The sequence below is a fragment of the Morone saxatilis genome, unplaced genomic scaffold, assembly GCF_004916995.1.
Source record: "Morone saxatilis isolate NCDOM2014 unplaced genomic scaffold, NCSU_SB_2.0 Contig20, whole genome shotgun sequence".
In the NCBI taxonomy this organism is placed as follows: domain Eukaryota; kingdom Metazoa; phylum Chordata; class Actinopteri; family Moronidae; genus Morone; species Morone saxatilis.
The window spans coordinates 17,008,278-17,028,779 of record NW_023339763.1 but is presented as its reverse complement, the minus strand read 5'-3'; the positions used below and the strand labels follow the sequence as shown (position 1 = coordinate 17,028,779).

General features: G+C 39.7%; 1 protein-coding gene across 1 annotated transcript in view; it reads right to left on the bottom strand.

The window, feature by feature from the left end:
- The window catches only part of LOC118331957 (oligophrenin-1-like), a 20,597-nt gene extending 2,266 nt beyond the window's left edge, over positions 1-18,331 (bottom strand). Inside the window, exons 1-22 of the mRNA XM_035667061.1 lie at positions 17,812-18,331; positions 16,519-16,614; positions 16,051-16,112; positions 15,199-15,270; positions 13,862-13,963; positions 13,659-13,769; positions 13,325-13,429; positions 13,097-13,226; positions 12,899-12,999; positions 12,644-12,735; positions 11,299-11,377; positions 8,278-8,311; positions 8,033-8,095; positions 7,307-7,381; positions 6,441-6,525; positions 5,918-5,976; positions 4,993-5,098; positions 4,688-4,847; positions 3,945-4,092; positions 2,712-3,017; positions 1,851-1,998; positions 1,033-1,083 (exon numbers count right to left, since the gene is read on the bottom strand). Of these exons, the coding sequence (XP_035522954.1) occupies positions 1,041-1,083; positions 1,851-1,998; positions 2,712-3,017; positions 3,945-4,092; positions 4,688-4,847; positions 4,993-5,098; positions 5,918-5,976; positions 6,441-6,525; positions 7,307-7,381; positions 8,033-8,095; positions 8,278-8,311; positions 11,299-11,377; positions 12,644-12,735; positions 12,899-12,999; positions 13,097-13,226; positions 13,325-13,429; positions 13,659-13,769; positions 13,862-13,963; positions 15,199-15,270; positions 16,051-16,112; positions 16,519-16,614; positions 17,812-17,965 (2,331 nt within the window). The 5' untranslated portion in view covers positions 17,966-18,331 and the 3' untranslated portion in view covers positions 1,033-1,040. The remainder of the gene's footprint in view (positions 1-1,032; positions 1,084-1,850; positions 1,999-2,711; positions 3,018-3,944; positions 4,093-4,687; positions 4,848-4,992; positions 5,099-5,917; positions 5,977-6,440; positions 6,526-7,306; positions 7,382-8,032; positions 8,096-8,277; positions 8,312-11,298; positions 11,378-12,643; positions 12,736-12,898; positions 13,000-13,096; positions 13,227-13,324; positions 13,430-13,658; positions 13,770-13,861; positions 13,964-15,198; positions 15,271-16,050; positions 16,113-16,518; positions 16,615-17,811) is intronic.
- Between the last annotated feature and the right edge of the window lie 2,171 nt (positions 18,332-20,502).

Genomic DNA, 20,502 nt, shown 5'->3' with positions numbered 1-20,502 from the left:
TGAGATGGGTCTAATAAAATATTGACTGCGATTTCTGTCAGACTGTATAAAATACATTATAGGAATGTCTGACTGCAAACAGGTCAGAATGTGAGGCAAATGCCTGGCGGATTGGAGCAAATGTTACTAAAGTTATCTTGATTGTTACCATTGTACAGCCACCTGTAATGATCCTCAGAGGGCTAAACTAATTGTTAGATCTAAATCTATCTACACCATATTCATATTATTCAGTCTGTTCAGAAGGTCAAACTTCTTAAGCTGTGGGATAACAATCAAAGCCCAAAGGAGAGCTTTATACATCAGCACAACCTCCCTTTTGGACATGTTAAGATAAACTGGAGATTACAATAAAGAAAGAGATAAACTCTCTTTGATAAAACTCCCACAAACTCTTCCCACTCAGGCATTCTTCATTTATAGCCTCATCACTGCCTGTGCAGGGAGGGCAGCGACCATCCACATCATAAAAGAGCAGACATGTGTGTGTGTGTGTGTGGACCTCGGCGTGTGTGATGGGTGTTGTGTGTGTGTGTGTGTGATGTGTGTGGTGTGTGTGTGTGCGTGCGTGCGTCGCGGCGTGTGTGTTTCCACCTCTATACCTATCATCAGTGAGTCTAACATTAGCCAAAACAAGAGAGCTAATGTAAGAATAGAATCAGCCATCCAGCATACAACAACTAAGTGTGTGTGTGGTGTGGTGTGTGTTGTGTGTTGTGTGTGTGTGTGTGTGTGGTGTGTGTGTTTGTGTGTGTAGGTGGGCATTTAACACTCGTATTTTTGTTTGTGGGCTCTGAATGGGAATGATTTATAGTGACAAACAGCATCAAATCCGAATTATGGTCAATAGTTGACTTTTTATAATAACAATTATTAAGTTACTGAGTTGCTGCTGTTACATATGATAGCCATTCTAATTATATTCAACTTCTGTTGTGGTTTTATTAACTTTCATCTACTGTACTATTAAACACATGCATATCTGATTAGTGTCCGGAACAAAAGTAAAGGAGAAAAAATGCTTTTACATACCTGCCAACTTACTTGGAGGCATTCTCAAAAAACTTTGTTTTAGAGGCAACACTGCAGAAAAGGAAGAAAACTGACATGTTAGTATAAAAGATTCTTCCTTTGTGATCCAAAAGTCAGCACGTATCATTTGTTACAGAGTACCTTTTTTAATGCTCCACTCTCTACGTAAATGGTACGTATCTGGGTGTTACATTCATGTGTATCCACGAAAACCAAGAGCAGCCATGTTGTTTTATAGACCTTTTACAAGGCAGCAGACACAAGTGTAGGTAAAAACTTTGGTTGTGGATCGTAAAAACCAAAAAAATGAGCTGAGAGACACTAAAATGCTCTAAAAGATGAACTGCAGAGTCGGGTGATAATTTTCCGTTGGTTCTTCAATACGACGCCCACTTTCACATACTAGTAGTCCATTGTTTATACAGTAATACTGATTATAGCCCTTTTACACATCTTGAGATGACAGAATCTAAAATCTAGCTTCCGTATTCATTCATGTCGCAACATCATGATGACACCATCATTATAGTATCGATAGGTTGGATCTGAGGTTTCATTGTGTTCATGTCAAAATGTGACCCTGATATCAGCAAACCAGGCAACGTGTCCATTCTTGAAGGCTGCTCATTTTGACACACTGGAATTGGCAAGTCCTTTCAAGGTTGCTTAAACTGTGAGTTCTACTGTTCTTAACAATAAAAACAGAAGATCCAGTAATTGAACATTTATTGGACCTTCTGACCCTGTTCGCATTTGCATATCTAATAGTATCCATAAAAAGGTGGGGACAGACTTTTGGATCTCTGAAAAGCACTTACTAGGATGTGGCTGTGCCTTCGCTACTGGCTGCACTCGGGGTCTTTTGTGGGGTGGGGAATCTGGAGGGGGGCTCAGGAGGTCTGACAGGGGGTCTACAAATGGCATGTTTCTCCGTGGACCTTGTTCTGACCAGACCATCAGAATCTCCTGAAAAACAACAAAAAAACAATACAGACTAAATGCTGTGATGGGTCAGGGAACATATTTTGATGTACACTACAACATGGATCTTCTGGGTTCTGTCTTCCTACTTAGGTACCTATTTAAATAACTCAATAAGAAACCTTTAAATCAGCAGACTTGCCGTGTGCAACCAAGTTCTAACGGTGACTGCTTAATCAACAGCCATAAATTCTTACATAACACTCATTTAATTAACCATTAATAATAAAAATAAATAAATGAAATGGTGAAAAACCAATTACAGAGGACTAATAACTAACTAAAAACACAGATACCGCAGCTGGACATGTTGCAGCCAGTGTGATAAAGAGCAACACAACTGGCACTACTATTACCTCTACTGCAACAAAACAACAACCAAAAAAAACAAATAAACAGGAAAAAAGGATGAAATTTGGATGAGTAGATGCAGCAGGCTGGCATTTTCTTTTTTTATGTCCCCACATATCTAACCCATACATCACAAGTTTGCTTTTTACAGGGTTTCTGCAGGTTTCTACAAGTTAGATTTTAGACTTTTTAAGACCCCTGCAGACCCCGTTTTTACATTACACTATAGCTCCATTGGTCCTCACTTTTTAAAATCATATAAAACCTAAAAGAGTTTTTTTTTTACTAGTTATAAACAAACAGGATTTAAGGAAGGTTAAGCTACACAAACAGAGGTTTCACTGTACCTTCTCTGTTGGCTGATGTGCCTTTTGGAGGTGGTCTCCTGTTCTGGAAGGATGGTACTCTGCTCACATAAACTCCAGACTCCCCATTTGCAGCAGAAGAATCTGGCCTTTGCCTCGTATCGTCTATCTTGCCAACATCAGAGTCTGACTGTCTGTCCTGACGGCTAGTTGGTCTGCGTATTAATGGTTGTCTCGGAGGAGGTTCTCTTGGAACGAGAGGTGCAGAGCTTACAGGTTTTGTCCGCTGCAGGGGAACGGGGCTCGGTGAGACTTCCCCGTCCAGGACAGAGCTGTCGTTCTGGCCATCTGTTACAAAGAAGCAAACATAGCGATTAATGCAAGGTACTGGCAACTTGGGGTGGACTCGACAGCTAAAGCTGCACACTGAGTTAAAGAATGTAATGTTGTCCAAGTACAATAACCCAAGGTCTCAGTCACATGTAAATGTTTACTCTATGAAATAATACAAATTATCTTCAATGAGCAAGATTTAAAAAAAAAACCCATAAGAATTTAGTGTAAAAGAATGTCTAAAACTAATTTAATTGGTAATACAACAACCGGCACAGCACTTGGTATAAGACCAAGCAAGCAAGTATTTGTTAATGAATTCACAGCACATTACAAGGTTTGGATTAATCATGCAGAGCTGGTTATTTGACTACACCAAGTAGTAAGTTAAGAGTAGTTAAATATCACACAACACAGGGAGGACAAGCAGCAGGTGCTCCGAATTTCTCTGCCACAGTGTATGAGAGGATGGAGTCACACCCACTTAATGAGGGGTTTAAACAGACAGGAAATTACATGATTTAGCTAGAGGCATTGAAAAAAAAAAGACTAATGTGGAATAAAAAATGTAGAGTAGATAAGTTTATTTGAACTTGAAATATAAAAGCACCAGAGGGACTTCCTATGAACAATATACGATAAGCCAATTAAGGATAAAACAAGACAGTAAATAAATTTTGACATTCACAGACAAATTAATGATTCCATGTTTAGAAATATGTAGTAATTGTTTGGAATGGTAATTAATATACATACACTATTATAAATCAAAATTTGATGTACTTCAGAAAATATTAATAAATGACCCTGCAGGCTTGGTACAAATCTTTCTGAAATATAAAACAAAACATTTAAAATAATCTACTGTACATTCAGGACAGACAGGATGGGATAATGATGAGGATGACGATTACAATCAGGCCAAGGGAGGCTAATAATTACTCTCTGTGTGCTGATAGTGCTCATGACTAAGAGCTTGAAAAACACGAGGTGGTCGCTTGGAGATCGTGATGGGTTGCCGCTTTCTCGGGGTGATCCGCGGAGGAGGGACAGGTGGGGCGGTGCTGTCCTCTGGCATATAACTGAAGATCTGTGATCACAAAAAAAAAGTTACTGTGACACAAAAAATACAGAAAAAACTAATTACTGCTGTTTTTTACAGAACGATGTAATGGATGTAATGTGAAATCAAAATGGTACAAATACCAACTGAGTACAAACCAAAGCCCCTGCTGCACACAGTAAGAAGTATGAAGCTACAGCAGCCAGCTATCTTAGCTTAGCATAAAGACTGGGCAAACAGCTAGCCTTGCTTTGTCCAATGCTCTCGTATCTCATTAAACCAACTGGTCCAGGCCACAATAGTTGGGCACACAACGCCCCATTGTTGCTCTTTGTATGGATTAAACAAATAAGACTAAACGTGTTGGTTATTGAGCTAAAGAGGTGCTTGTAGGTGGATTTTGCTACCTTTAGACAGAACCAGGCTGTTTCCAGTTTTTATGCTAAGCTAAGTTAGCCGCCCACTGTCAGTAGCTAGGTACGAAAACTCTTCACAAGATGCAAATAAGTATATTTTCCAAAATGTTAAACTATTCCATTCCTTTAAGTGGTATAAAATGCTATCACATGACATTTTTATTATTTTTATTTTATTTTAAAGGCTGCCTACTCTGAAAACGTACCTTTTTGTAGTCTTCAATCAGAATCTCAACAACAATGTTTTGGAACTTGATATCCAACATGGCGGCCACAGTCTCCTCCTTTGCTCTCATCAGTGTGGGTCCAAAGATAACAGCCATGTTTGAAGGAGTCATCAGGTTCTCTTCACTATGACTGCACACGCTGTCAACAAACATCAAGTTGGGTTGTATAAAATGTAACTGGGCAGTGACACATTAACTCAGCTCATTACAGAAAGTGGGCAAAGCAAAAGGTCCCGTAGGCGCAGTAACATAAGTAAATCACAATAACATTTGCCAGCACATACTTGACCAGGTGTTTAATAAGCATCTCCAACATCTCCCGATTCTTCTCTGGCAGTTTGTAGGTAAGTGAATGAATTTCACTCAGACGAAAGTCCAGATTATCGGACTCTGTGAGGCACAGATAGCACAAAGTTATATAGTGGAAGAATTTGAAAGAACGGCATATATAAAGGTAATGAAATGAGGACAGTTAAGCTGCTGCATCAGTAGACCTAAATCGTAAGCATATTGTACAAGATACCAGCTTGAGAATAAAAATCTCTGATATTTCTTTCAGTGTAAATAAGGTAGGTAAGAAAACTACTAAACCTTCATATGTATTCATTTATATAAAGTGCATAGAAATGTGCACAGCCACACACTGCAGTGACATGAGACTAACTAACTAAGAAGAAAGTCTCCAAAACAAACAGTATTCAACTACTGAATGACATTTCCAGGAAACTGAAGCCACCCGTTGTCTTATTGTAACATCCTGACAGAATGAGGCTAAGCCTATTAAACTCGTTGTCTTCTCTGTTTTACAATAATGTTGCGTGACAGATAAAAACAAACAGAGGACTCAGATTTATCTAAGACTGACCCTGTGCTGGCTGTTCAACTGCTGAACCTGCAGCCCGCGTTGTATTAATGTACGAATGCATCTTTTTTTCTTCTTTTTTGTATCGGAATCCATCTTATACTTTATATACTATATACCCAACAGGCTGTTAAACTGAGAAAATGTATAACTTAAGCTCAAATCTGACAAAAGACAACATTTAGGCTCCCTGTTGCATGCTAACGGCGAATATCAACTTGCAACCTTTCTAATGCCATGTGTGTTTGCAAGAGAATGTCGTGGCACACCTTTGGATTTCAAAAACATTAACACACAAACAAAATTCCCTAATTTTAGGGCTGGATAGTTTTCAAAACACATCTTACTTGCAGCACAAATGAGGTCTCTGTGTAGGCTGTAGGTCATCAGAGGTTCAGACAAGCTCCTGTAGGTAAATACAGCCACCAGTAAACGAGTGCAGGACCGCAGTCTATGTAATATATCTCAACACATCAAACACAAGAAAAATAAAAAGCTGCACTCCCACGTTACACAATTATACTAGAAAGCACTCAGAGAGGGAAACTTCTGTCGAGGCTGAATTAATGTGCTTTAATGTGTATCTGGATCCAGATCTACTCAAACACATCAGAGACGATCAAGCTGAGTTTTGGAATAGGAAAAGTTTCAAATGAGTCTCGTGACCACTTAAAGACTATTTAATAGTTAATTCATTATTATATTATACTTTTATTTAATGCATCCTAGAGACAAATTGAACAACGTTCACTCAGATTTGACAATAACAACAGCAAACAACAGCCTAGATCTGGAACTATATGCTGTTATACAGTATTTTCCACTAATGAATGTCTCTACTCTCATGTGTCCACTCACACACAAACATACCTTAGATAAAACTTCAATGCACTTGTGATGGTTTTAATGTCCCCATCGCTGCTGTGGAGATCCACATCTCCTGGGTTTGTAGGGTCTATGGGACAAATAAAAAAATAAAAATAACAACAATTATGTTTAATTCCATGTAAAAACATGAACTGAAAACCATCTGAAATTAGCACCTTGATTGACCACACTGTAGTGATATTTAAATACGTCATTAGGGTTACAGTAATTGCAAAAATGGTTAAAATAAACTATTTTTATTGTTAATGCTGGCTCACTGCCACAGCTTACTGGGAAAATTGAACAGAACATAGTTAATGTTATTACTAATACCTGTGCTTTTCCACCTGTGACAAAAGTTTTTCACCAATTGAGGGCAGAAAAAACAAGCTGTAAAAACACTGACATATTATCTAACACCTTTAAAGTATATATGGCAGACTTGTTAGCAGTTGCCATTTGCCAATTTACACATCAAACAGATATGGAGCAACTTTAACAGTCCACCTGGTAAGTTTAATATTCACTCTCTTTTAGCTCCGTTTTGGGAGGAATATCTAGAATATCTTATAAAGCTCTTAAACTGCTAAAACGAGTTAAAAGAAAAGCTCAGTTGAGCTGAAGGGAACAGTCGAGTGATGATTCTCTATAAGCAACACCTTTCACATCATGCATGGTCATTTGATCCAGGAGCACCATGAGTCAGCGACCTGCTGACATTTCCTCGTCAATTATACACACAAGCTTCACATATGTTGCAAAACCTGTTATGTTGTAAGGTAAGGTAAGGTAAGGTGTGAGGTAGGTAGCAATGAACACACACAGTGAGCGTGCAGATGTAGAAGGTGTTCACAGGCTTATTTTCTTACCAAAGAAGGCATTTAAAAGCTTCTGCACTTGGATGTTGCTGCCAACGGTTCTGTACACTCCTTCTTGACTGACTCCTGGAAAGAGGAGATGGGGAGGTAGAATAAGAAAAGGGGAGTGTAATCTGGACAAATACAGAGCAGTGGATATGTACCACATGCGTCTCTTCAGAGTGTGGACGAGCCAGCAGGAAGATACAGATGTTCTTGCTTGATTATAAACGTTTTATTGAACCACTTAGTTTGAAACCGAACAGCGCCCTATGCTCGGATCATGAGTCAAGTTACATGTTTATTATGGGCTGAGTGTTTAATTCCATTCTTGTAAGATGAATCACCCAAGTGGAGACACATATTGTGACCAGAAAGGTTACATCTGACTTTAAGAGTGAGGTTTGCGATATTAGGCTTTAAAGTTTTAGCATGCATGCAGAGAGGCGGTTTAGTTAAAGAAATAATAGTCAAAAGTCTCTCTTAAAAAAAAAAAAAAAAAGAAATCAGACGTGAAGTGTAGTAAATAGTGTGTAAATAGTGTGAGGGTTAATGTTCTGCACAATCTGAAACAGACTATTATTTCAGGCTTCTAGTATCGTAATAAGGGCACTTTTCCCCTAAGAGCAGCCTGCAGGTGTGGCATCAACATGTAACCTATGACTCAACTACGCCCCCCTCAGGGCAACAAACTGAACTAAAAGGCAGCTGGGATAAACCTCTAATGAGACCCTTTACCTTTTGTTTCAATGTAGTTGATGCACTTTCGAACAAACTTGAATCCAATTTCATTCAGTTCCACTGTGGACGTAAGAAAAGGCAGAAAAACTGAGCAGATTTAACAGCAAGCAATCATTTTTAGACAAGACTAAAACATGATTACAGACACATTCAGTGACATGAAATGTAAAGTGAGACATCACAGTGAGCTCATAACATTAACATCACAACTTAGGACTTTGAGGTCATGATGAACAACTTACTTTCAGCTTGCTTGTGAATTGGGGAATGATAAATCTGAAATGAAAAAAACAAAATGTAAAATGAAATTGAGGATTGTGAAACATGGAAAAATCTGGGACTGGCCTTGGATATTTCAGCTTGATTACTGAAAACGTCTTTCTTAAAACTGAAAAATGAGAGAGAAAAAAAAACACTTAATGATGGCAGGAGGCTACAATGCTACTTCACTGAAACCAACTTCCTGGATACAGTTATAGTTTCCTAGATTGTTATGGCACTGCTGGCACAATACTCCAGTTTACCTAATGAGCAGATTCAAATTACATAAAAAAATAATAATGGAAACAGAGAGAGAAAAAGGGCAAAGAGACAGAATGTGGGTCATGTTAACTGGTGGGGAAAAAAGGAAAGATTCCTGAATTAAAAACAAGCAAAGAAATGAAAAGAATTCTTGATAATATTCCCCAGTAACTCACACCTGGGACATCAAACCAGACCAGTCAGACACTGTCAGATGTGCTAGTTTTTATATCAAAGCTTTGTCTAATTCTTCGCCCAGAATAACTGATTTTGTTTTGTGTTTGTTTTTTTTTGTTTTTTTAACTCTGTTGCCCTCCCCAGTAATGGACGTCAGAGGTCAGGGCCAGCCTCAGAGCAGCTGGAGACAGTAGAGTCTTGTTCAAGGACTCCTCAGCAGGGTGTTTGTTCTGGGGATTTGTTGTCACAGGCTGTTGAAGTGTGAAATATCACTGTCTCGCCCCGTTATTCATTTAGACCTGAGAATAGACCAGTGACTACTTTATTCTCTGCTTTGTTTTGGGAGGAAATTACTTAACATTTTGTATTTTGGCAATGAGTTAATTCAAAATATGAAAATCAGATCATGTGATAGTTTCAGAACGGAGAAATCTGACCTGTGGATGCAAAGATAATGAAGCTACCATCAGAAAAAGGAATTACAGACAGCTTCCCAATATTTGAATGATTTTTTTATTTTATTTCAGTGGCTAAAAATGAAAATGAAATGGCCACAATGTGCTATTGCTCAGGCAAATTTGGAGATGATCATGTAAGCATTCTTCTCTTTTTTCCTACACTGTAATGCCAAATAGTCTTAACTTGCAGTGGAAAGTGCACAAAAGGGGGCTTGTAAGTGTAGTGGTGCATTTGTCCCTTTGGCACGCAGGTTCATACATGTCTACCACTTCATGGTTTGGAGATGTGACAAATTTGGCAAAAGAGAGACTTGAACTAGAACTGTAATGAACCCGTTGGCTGCCTGTGGAAACCATCAGACGCGTCAGCCTGATGTAATTTTAAGAGCTGCTGGGGATGTTTATTATGGGCACAAAACTTCTGAAATTATGGCAAATGTGTGTGTGAGAAGCTGAAATCCATCTATATTTGTCAGTTTTTCTAAAAAAATTACTTGAAATTACTACTGCCGATTACATTTCTTGATTAACTACTTGTTTAAGCTTGTCAATACTGTAAGTTACTGGTTCTGAAACTATGAAAGTACCTTTTTTATTTTTATTTGATAAATATTAGAATGAAAAAACTGAAAATATAATTTAAAAAAAAGCTTTGCTGTAATATTTTGTTTCAGTATCAACCTGAACTCAGCACGCTAATACATCTATCAGTTACAAGCTAAAATGTAATGGCAAGAAAGCAAGCAGAGGTAACATGAATGGTTAAAAAACACAGCAATTGTGGCTTCAAACAGGAACTATTGGTTCTGGGCTCAAGAGACTAACAATAAGACAGAAGAGTATGAGGTAGTTTCAAAAGATGCATAGAAACATCCCAATGTTGAAACACATTACAGTATGCATAGACATTTTGCACTACGGAGAGGTCCATATACACTACTATAAAGTGTCCATATGACTGCGGGGAAGAAGCAGTGCTGCACCTTATATTTCAGCTATCCAAAATGGCTAAATTTCACACAGAGCGTAATAATGTCGACACCGTTTATGTGACACAAAAGATTATTCTGACAGAACACCACAGAGCTGATGCTTGTCCGGACTGAAAGCTCAGAGAGTCTGCAGACCTGGCAGCAGCGCAGTGCTGTGGATCTTTGCTTGAGAATATTTGGGCAAAGTGGGTGGATAAGCTCTTGCGAAACATGCACGCTATACAGAAGTCATTAAGGAAGTTTCACAGGAAGAGGTCACTGAAAAATGTGCCTTCTGTTATTTTCACATCCTCAGTGACAGTTTATTTGTTTTATTCACAACTCACACGACATCTGCTGCTAAACCTGAACAACTGATAGCTAACACTATTAGTGTTAATTAAGTTAATACTGTTTCAAGCTTCAACCGAAAGAGGAATTTAAAATGTTGTAAATATTTTACTTGCTTGTACGGCAATTTGGTGTTACATGGCATCAAAACTGCTGAACACAGAGACAGACAACAGGTGCGAACCCTAATACCCAAACATGATTACAAGAGCAAAAATAAAATCACTAATGGTGTGAAGGGGCTATTTAGAGTAACCAAGTGCCATCATTTAGTCACACACTGAGGCTTAATTAGCCTACAAACTTCATAACATCTCTCACACATTTGTAATACAGAGAGCATAATGAGGTCAGCCATGCATACATCCGGCAGTGCTTTACAGATGTCAAATGTGAGCCGTCACGTGCCATTATATGTTTCCAAACAAACCCTCTCATTTGTTTTCAATCAGGGTTTAACAGACTGATTTTGTGAAGATAAAAATTTATGTAATCCAATTAAGAAGCTATAAACCACATCTTGATAACTGTAGCTTCTTGAGATAAAAGGTTGTGATTAATCACATTTAATTAACAACTGCTGCCAAAATTTAAGGAGATTTTATTCATAAAAAAAAGGAGGAAAAATACAGCTTTAGAGACTCCGACATGCAGATTGGGGACCTGGCGTTTTATGTATCCGCACAGTAACCAGTGGCCATGTCAACACCCTCTTCGGTAGCTGACTCCATATTAGATAGGGGAAAAATAATTCTCAATGAGATGAGAGGAGAAATGAACTCACAGGCTCTTTTCCATCCATGGCCTCCATCCACAACTTCCTGTCTCCCTCCGAAAGAGCCTGGAAAGTGACGGGTGTGTTTCTATGGAAACAGTAACAGTGCCATTAAAGAGGCAAATGTTGCAATTAAATAATTCAGTCACAGGATGTAGTGCTACAGTATCCCACCATTGTGAACTTTCAGCCCGCCGTTCAAACTCTTACACAAATCTTTCAAGCAAAAACAGGGGGAGACAAAAAAAGAAGAACACCACAATAACAAGCACTTAAAGTGTCTTTGAAGTGAACTGATTAAATCCTGCGTGGTAATGATGGGAGGTATGAATGGAGACGAATAAGATAAGCATAAAGAGATGATGAAATTCCATTGTGGCAATCTGTCTACTACAGAAGCAACAAAATCTGGTGCCAAATTTTGCAGCTTGTAGGCTACTGGATCAATTGTTAACCAAGACAACTGTGCTACGAGTTTAAAGCTCTTTCTGCCAACTGCATTCATCAACTAACTATAAAAACCTCAAAAAGACTCTCAGAAAACAACTTTTCTGTCAACTTTAACAGTTAAATAGATAACCCTGATATCTATAGGAGCCATGTTTGGCAAAATTTGATCCAAATTAGTTTCTATGATTGAATGCTTTTCCTGATTTGTTCTGATTCTCTTGTACCTAAAACTGTACTCCTTTTCCATCATCCAAACTGGAACGAGGACACTTTCAGCAAACAAATGATCTGGGTGTTAAGAGCATAAGGAATATGTAAGCTCTGTAGGAGTATTCAGTCAAAGGTCAGGGTCAGGCCCTGGCACTGGGAGCATTTCAGGGGCGAATGGCTTGCTTGAACAGACAATGTTATCTTCTACACTAGACAGCACTGCCACCTTCAGTTTATCAAACATCTAACTCCTCATTATGTTGTTGTTCAGTTCACACACTGGCACAAATTAGTTGCTCAACATTCAGAGACACTTTAAAGCACTTAATGCATAATTCAAGCAGCTTTTAAACCTTTAAAAAGACCCTGTCGACACTCCAAGTATTGCCACAGATTTCAAGAAACCTGAATATGACAGAGCAGCCTATGGCTCAAGTCTCTTATGCATTAAAATGCATTTTGTACTGAATGGCCTGCTTATATAAATATGAGCTTGTTGTGTTCCTTCCCCTGAAATCACGGTGTTTGCCATCTGTTTCCAGCGCGCACCCTGTTGCTTAGGGATTGTTTGGGCTACAGTCCATTTAGCCCTCACACTCTGTCCTTGTAAGCCACCTGTTCACCTGTTTATCCCACAGGGCCTTCATGTTGCCTCATCTCACAGTTTCTTTTTCTCAGATTTGTATGCACTAACCTCTCGATCGTCTCCACGTCAAAGCAAAAGCGCTTGTCTATGGACTCCGTCTTCCGGCGGATGCAGGATTTCAGCGTCAGCTGCGTGGGGCCCTGCAGGGAAAGAGGCAAAGTTGGAAAAGTGGTGGAGAGGGAGGGGTGAGGGAGACAATGACAGTAGATCAAGCACTCTGAGGATGTAAACTGGCTATAAATACTGTAGATGTCAGAGCTTTACAGGGACACAGATGTTGCATATTTCTTTGCAATGGTGCACCTGCTTAGTTGTGGTCTTCTGTTCACAGGGCACCATGATCAGCAGTCTCCCCTCCTTGTTATACTTGCAATAATATTTGACCCATGACACGCCTAAAGCCCCTGTTCGGATAAAAAACAAAACAAAAACAGGACAGGCCTTGTCAGAGAGAATTGAAGCAGGTATCAAAGCTTCTGTATAAACACTGAGTGCACTTACACTTCTCCTGGCAGTACAGATAACCCTCCATTGGCAGAAAACTGTGCATTTTACAGATCTGGGATGGGTGTTTCATTCTTTTCATCAGTTCCTCCATCTCCTCACGAGTGCTCTCATAGTGGTTTCTTGTCTGCATTCAAAAACCAGACGGCACAGAATATTATAGACGTCCGATTAAAGGATATTATCTCACTAATGGCATCATTCATGGCCAGTAAAACCACTTACGTTCTGCAAGCTGAGCTGCAGTTCTTGCTTGTAAGGCATAAAGTCCTGAGTCATTTCCACTGTCAGGTTGTTGAGCGTTAAAATGCTGTGAAGAAAGGCCAGCACCTGTCCAACCAAAGCATTAAAGACATACTTAAGACTGCTCTCGAGAAGAGCCAAAACAAAGGAGCAGCTGCCATAAAGAATTCATGCCTGACTACTTGGATTTTTTTTTTTTTTTTGTAGTCTATGGTCAATTTTTCCGTCTAAAGTGCACTATACATTTCCTCAATCTCTTGTTACTTAGGTGTGGTAGCAAAGAGGAAGAGTCGGAGAGACCACAGGCAGCACTCACAGGCTCCACCACATCAAACTTCTTCCTGTCCTGCACCTGATGAATCTGGTACACATACTCCACTGACGATTCGTAGAAGTTCACTCGCTCTTTGTCTAGGAGTTCATCAGCCTGTAGCAAGACAAAATAAAAAGGACATTTCAAGCAGCGGGCTCTTTGTCGCTTTCATACACCAACACTAATGAATACTCGCCGTACATTACCTCTTGAAGTTGACTCTCTTTCTTCTTGGCGGAAAGATTCAGGTGTTTGTCCACCTGGGAGTAATATTTTTCACTGTCTTTCTCAAACTTCTTTTTCTTCTCCTGCAGGACAGAAAGATTATATATATGTATATATATTTTTACACTAAAAACATTTTTGATACGGACTTTAAGGAATTATTGCAAAGACATGTACAGAGCAGGATATTTAACTGTTTTTTTAAAAAGACATCCTCTTATTGAGCCGGCTACAACATCTGAACACCATGTGTTGCATTTGAGTGTGTAAACTAGTTAGCATGTGAGTAGAAGGATCTAAACAGTTAAAAAAGAATGAATAGGGAAATAAACTACTTCAAACTATTACAGTTTAAATGGTTTAAAATAGTAACTGATAAATGGTGGGAATAGTTAACTAAAAGTATTTGACAAATGGTTAAAAAAAGATAGAGCGAAGTGGATGAACAGTTAAAACAGTTAACTAAGTACTGGATAAATGGTGGCAAAACTATAAAACTACACGTAATGGATAGCCTCAACTGTGAAATATTCAGCCTTTGCCACTCAAAGAGGCAGTATTACCACTGTAAACTAGGCCAAACTGACCTTAAAGTAGTTCATTAACATCGAATTTAAAATCAATTCAAATAATCACGTGAAACATGGCGGGTGGTGTTGATGAAGGGGTACTTGAGTTCATCCGAAAGGGGTGTGGGTTGTTCTAGCAAATTATATTTTGAACTCTTCCACTGTTGTTCTCTCACATGTAATTTCTTAATGTAAAGGACATGATACCACTTCTGCTTGGATAAAATGCTGATCCTCTCAACCAGTACATCCTTTTTGCTGAATGAGCTGCAGTGGTTTCCTACATTGAGTCATTGGAACAATCCAGAAACACTGTTAGATAAGTTGTACATTATAAGATTTTTTTAATGTGTTTTTAATATGAATTCATTTTCTAAGTCATCTAGAATCTGAATATTGCTGAATATAGGGATATATCAGTTTCCGGATGACTTTTAAAGCAAAATAAAAAGCTGTTGAAGGAGCACACGGCCTACCTTCCAACAAAGAGTTTTTCTACATTAAGGAGGAAGAGTATACTTACATATTGTTGTATAATGTTCTCACATAAATAGATTTGGAGAAGTAACTTATAACATCCTGTTTGGTGTGTGTAAGTAGCACAGGAAGATAATAATGTGACTCTCCATGCATAGAAACAGATTGAACTGTGAGCATTGTTCCAGTGCGGAAGGAAGAACTAACTTCTGTTCACAGGAATGAGCCACAGTTCACTTACAGAGCAGAGGAATCAGTTAAAAAACACTCACTTTTGTTACTCCTATTTGATCCTTTCTGAACTTCTCCAACGGCTTAATGAGCAGATCGGAGGCGTTCTGAACCTAGACAGACAAACATGGAGCAGGCGTGATTGCGGTGAACACAAACACACACATACTGTACTGACATATGTGGGACATAATCTCACACAGTGGAACTGGTAGCTTGAAGATAAAATAGGTTATCTGTGTGACAAGAACTTGTTTAAGAGAGTTTACCAGATGACCTCCGGTCTTAAAATTAGACCTGTACCCAGAAAAACCTGTCTGACAGGAACTTCTACTCTGAATGACTATTTGAAGTGCAAAGCAGAATGATGCAACAAAGAAGATTATATATTTTTTGAGTTTATCTGTCTTGGTAAAAGGTAAAATATGATTGAGAACTTGATGAAACAACAATATAAACAATGAAAATAAAGCAAATGTGTTTAATTTAAACACTAGAGAATAACATATTGAGTGTGTGAGCAGCAGCAGCAGCAGCGTAAGTGGTAAAAACAGCATGAAAATGCATCAACATGTAGGCAAAGTAGAGCCGTTAACAAAAAGAGAAGTAGAAAACCCAAGAGGGGAACAGATGGCAGAATAATTAGGAGCATTCGTCTTAACAAGCATGCACAAGGCAACATATTCACACAGGCAGCGTCTAGGTGTGTGGATGTGTCTTGTGGGAACATGTTTGGATTCATCAGATGCATCATTACGAACACAAAGTTAGATATCCATAACAGAAGCAGTCTGCCAAACGGTCTAATGTAGGATATGTTAATGTGGTTCTGATATCTAATAGGGGGTCAAATAGGATGCAGAGTCAGAGCGTGGAGGAAGTTGATAACCCACCAGCATCATCCTGTCGTGCTCTACTTCCTGCAGGAGTCCAGCAAACTCCTGGAACGACTGAGCTGGGGATGAAAACACAAGGAGATGATGACCGGAATAAAGACTTCGCACATTCTTATCTTAACCGTCTGACGCAGGAAGCGCACTTAGAAGGAATAAAAAAGAAACTTGCTAACCCACATTAAGCTCTCAGACAGAGGTTTTTGTTTTTTCTAAACCATTTTTTCCTTGTGGTTCCTCATATTGTGAGGAATTACTGAGAGGCTACCAAAAATGTTCCTCTCCACTGGAGGTCAAGTAGGGGAAGCCTTTTTACATCAGCTTATTGTGATGTATTATATTATTAATTAGTTAGTAAACAGTGAGGGAGTAAGGCATGAAATGTTTCTCCAACAGTCACTTCATCACCATGACTAATAGTCAGTAGATATAAACTATGTGTTAAGGAGCATGTGTACATTATCTTACCAATGTTAATCTCATCATCTGTCAGGGAGTCGCCGATGACGCCGAACTGGAACATGCTGAGAGTCTGCGAAAACTTCTGTACCGCCAAGGAATAACCTAAATAAAAAATGCAATACACAATTTATTATGGTTCTTTAAATTCAGCCCAACTCTCATGAGCCTGAGTGCAGCCAGGATTATTGCAACTGTGCGGTTTCCTTTTTCCTCTGGTAGGAAAGTTTAAAGTATCAAAGACATCCTTGGCAGGGTTCGGCAATACAACAGCAGCCAGTATGCGGTCTATGCAGTATATTATCCCTGCTATGTCTGGGTTGTATTATCAAAACAAAACAGAGTCTGTCAGAATCAATACTGTAGGGCATTAGGCCTAAAGAACTTGGCTACCTTATCTAGTATCATATTTTTAAATCCCCTCTCAAATCCCTCTGTTTTCAAGATTTCAATTGTTTCACAAATTTTTCCATCTCCAGATTCTTCCTCTAACTGTGCCTTATAAAAGCTTTTATTGTAAACAATGAGCAACGTGGAACATAGCACATTTAGAGCTGGCTGCAGATCAGTGTTTAAAGTGAAACAGTTCTGCAGTACATGAGCAGTGAGTCCTGATCGTTGGGAAAAATGTGACTTTCATGAATATCCCCTGGTGCAGTTTACCCCAACAGCCAGCACTCGTGACCTCGGGGGCTATTATCTGAACTGAATATACAGTGCACACTCTGCAGCACTACTACACCACCTACAATGACACTTACTGTTTGCGAGGTGAAAAGCTCATCGATGCGGATTTGGACAGCAGAATGGTATCTTGGGGAGTCAGAAAGAACAACCAGTGTCCCCCCCCTCGCACACCCCACACACCCAACCCCCCAACCCCCAATTATTTTCCTTCATGGGTGCCACACTGACCCAAATATACACATCTACTGCTTGCTGTCATTGGCTCTGCTCCACACTATCAGTGGGACTGGTCCCACTCTACAACCAGCAGCAGAGAGAGGACACACCACACACAGAGTCACACATATGACAAGCTTTCGTGCTGTCTGGAGACAAACTGAGCAGGTCATCCTGCACATCTGCACCAGATCAATGGGCCCTCTAAGAAAGCTGTTTGGTGTTCTCCCATGGGAGCACTAGCACCTCCCTGAATGTGCCTCTCCCAGCCACCCACACTGATCCTGGAGGCCCTAAAAAAAAGGCCCCACTGATGCTGATCCTCTGTCCAGCCCTCAGCACACCACCATATTCACATGCAACGCGCAAGAAAAGTGAGAGCTTCAAGTGAGAGCTTACCTTTGATTGCAGTGATCACACTGTTGCCATCTTTTATCAACTCTTTGAGAAATTTGCTCGTCCTCTCCAGTTCTTGCTCATAACACTTGAGAGTCTCTCTGAACTCCGGACTGTCCAGATAGCAGTCACTGAACTCCAGAGGAGGATGCCCCATCTTCTACACCGCTGGCTTTCAGACAATAGAAGCACTGACTTGGTTTGAGTGAGCCACGCAGCCTACGCTCGACTATCGCACAGTGCTCCTTGCTCCTGGGTTGAGGCGGCTGCACAGGGGAGCAGGAACCATGGTGTCCGTGGGAGCCTGCGGCGGCCGCTGCTCGCATATGAAGAGCTCTGAACAGTGGGGAGGGCGGTTTTGACTCACTTCCCCGTTTTCCTCGCCTTGACGCGCCGTTTCACTTGTAATTCAACTGTATCCTGGTCCTCTTTGCTACTTTTTCCTTGTTGCTGTGTCGTGATGAGAAGAGCGGCTAGAATCCCGCTGGACGCGTACCATTCCGAAATGTTTCACACTTGAATGAACGCTCCTTCTGTCCTTTTACCTTGCTTTGAAAGCACTTCTGAACTCGTATAGTCAGCAGTGGGCTATTAAAACACTGGATATGTGTTAGTGAATGTGTATTTTATTTAACAGAGATATCACACACATCCTTAAGTCCCGCCTCTTTACAAAAGGGCTAACACAAAGCTAAATGGGACGTGATCATGGACTCACTAAAAACTTCCCCCTTTCCACACCCATGAGGTTCTTAAAGGGGCTGATTCACAGTTGGAATGATTGTGTTGGAGGTGAGGCTTTCAATTGCTGTCGGAAATCTGCCCATTTAGGATTCTGCTTGCATATTTCTAAAATAAACAAAGAAGAAAAACAACAAATGGACTAAAAGGAGATTACATTGTGCTTTATATTGCTCTTATATTAGAGATACACAATTAGCAGATCATTAGCAGATACAGAAAATACATTTTATATATATTTTTTTAGGCACAGTGGTCACCTAAAGCAGTGTTTGTACATTTTTCTTGCCATCTTTGCTGTGTTTCTGGTTTAATCTCCTAGACCTTTAGAAAGTAATTAGATAAAACAAGGAGGAAAATACTTTTCACAATACTGTTTACAACTAGTAGACACATACAACCGGTGACAATGTGTGATTGCTTTGTTTTATGGATCACAAGGCTGACAGGTTGGGAACAACTGGCCTAGAGAAGAGTGTTAATGACCAGAAATCTAAATACATTTGTTGTGGTGGAATCACTGCTGAGCAAGGCCCTTAACCCTCAGCTGCTGCAGTGACCAGCAGATCACACTCTGGATGTTATGGGCAGCTTCTGGTGTGAAAGGGGACTCTACTGCATAAATCAAATAAATGGATCTTTATCAAAGTGACTGTAGTATTGTGTGTACTGTTCAAGTTCAAAAGAGCTCCTGATACAGACTCAACTGGATGGACCCCTGAACGTATCATGAGAACCACGTGATCTACAGCAAGACGAGTCACACCTGCATGTGCCTGGGTGTGTTACATTCAAGATTAGGCACCATAATATAATAATCTTCTTGCATAGACAGCTTTACCGGACATAGCTTACACAAGTTTGGAAGTGTCCCTTACAGCACACAACTACAATAATACTGCAATATTAAGCAACATTTACACAATGGAAACAGCAGTGTGAAACTATGTCAGGACACAAATATTACAGTGACACTAGTAGTGGTGGAAAAATATTATTTAAGTACAATAGGGTCACTTGACCCTGTTATATGTATGTATAAATATGTTTGTCTTAAAATGAACTTGATTACATATTGAACACTGCCTGATGAAATGATATTAAACCACTTCATGTGCCATCTAGACTCGTCTGCAGCCATGTTGCTCTCCCGAGAGGTGTGTTGAGGTGCTGCATGTGAGAAATGGATAGTTGATGACTGAAACTGACTGCTGTTGGTGTGACTTTCACATGACTGAATTCACTGCTGAGCGTTCACCTCTGCAGAGCGCTAGAGAGAATGAGAAAATGTTGCAATGACTGTTAATGACCTCCAGATGTCATCCTCCAGACTGAACTGAAGCAGGGGACAGCAGCAACCACAAACACACACACACACAGTCACACACGATTTTAAATGGTTTATCTGAATCCACTGATATTCGTACCAGGGACTGAGAGAAAAAGCTTCATCTGTGTCAGCTTCATTACAGGTCACAACACAGCTCACTCACCCACTGGGACCTTCATTTACTAAAACATCATCAGGCATGTAAGAGATGTTACAGAACAGGTCATGAATAAATCATTTTGGCATCCTATGAATGTTTGTACATAATTACATCTCTTGGCAACACTAAGCTGACAGGCAGCAGTAGCAATTAAAATAATACGGTCATGCTGTGTTGAAATTAGAGCCCAGCCCTGTATGGGCGTTACAGACCTCAAGATGTGTGCAACTAATAAGTGTTCATCAGAGTCGAATGCATCAAACAGTGCAGATGGTGGTTTCTTTCCTGGGTACCATAAAGTAAGATTATACACATACCCACACAAAATTAGTTGGACAGTGCATTGATTGCCATTTCCTGGAGATATTCTATGAATTTAACATCTGACTCATTTACAGAATGCTCATGTCTCACCTTGTGATGAAAAAGCAGAGTTCAGAATTCATCAGAATACATCTCCAGG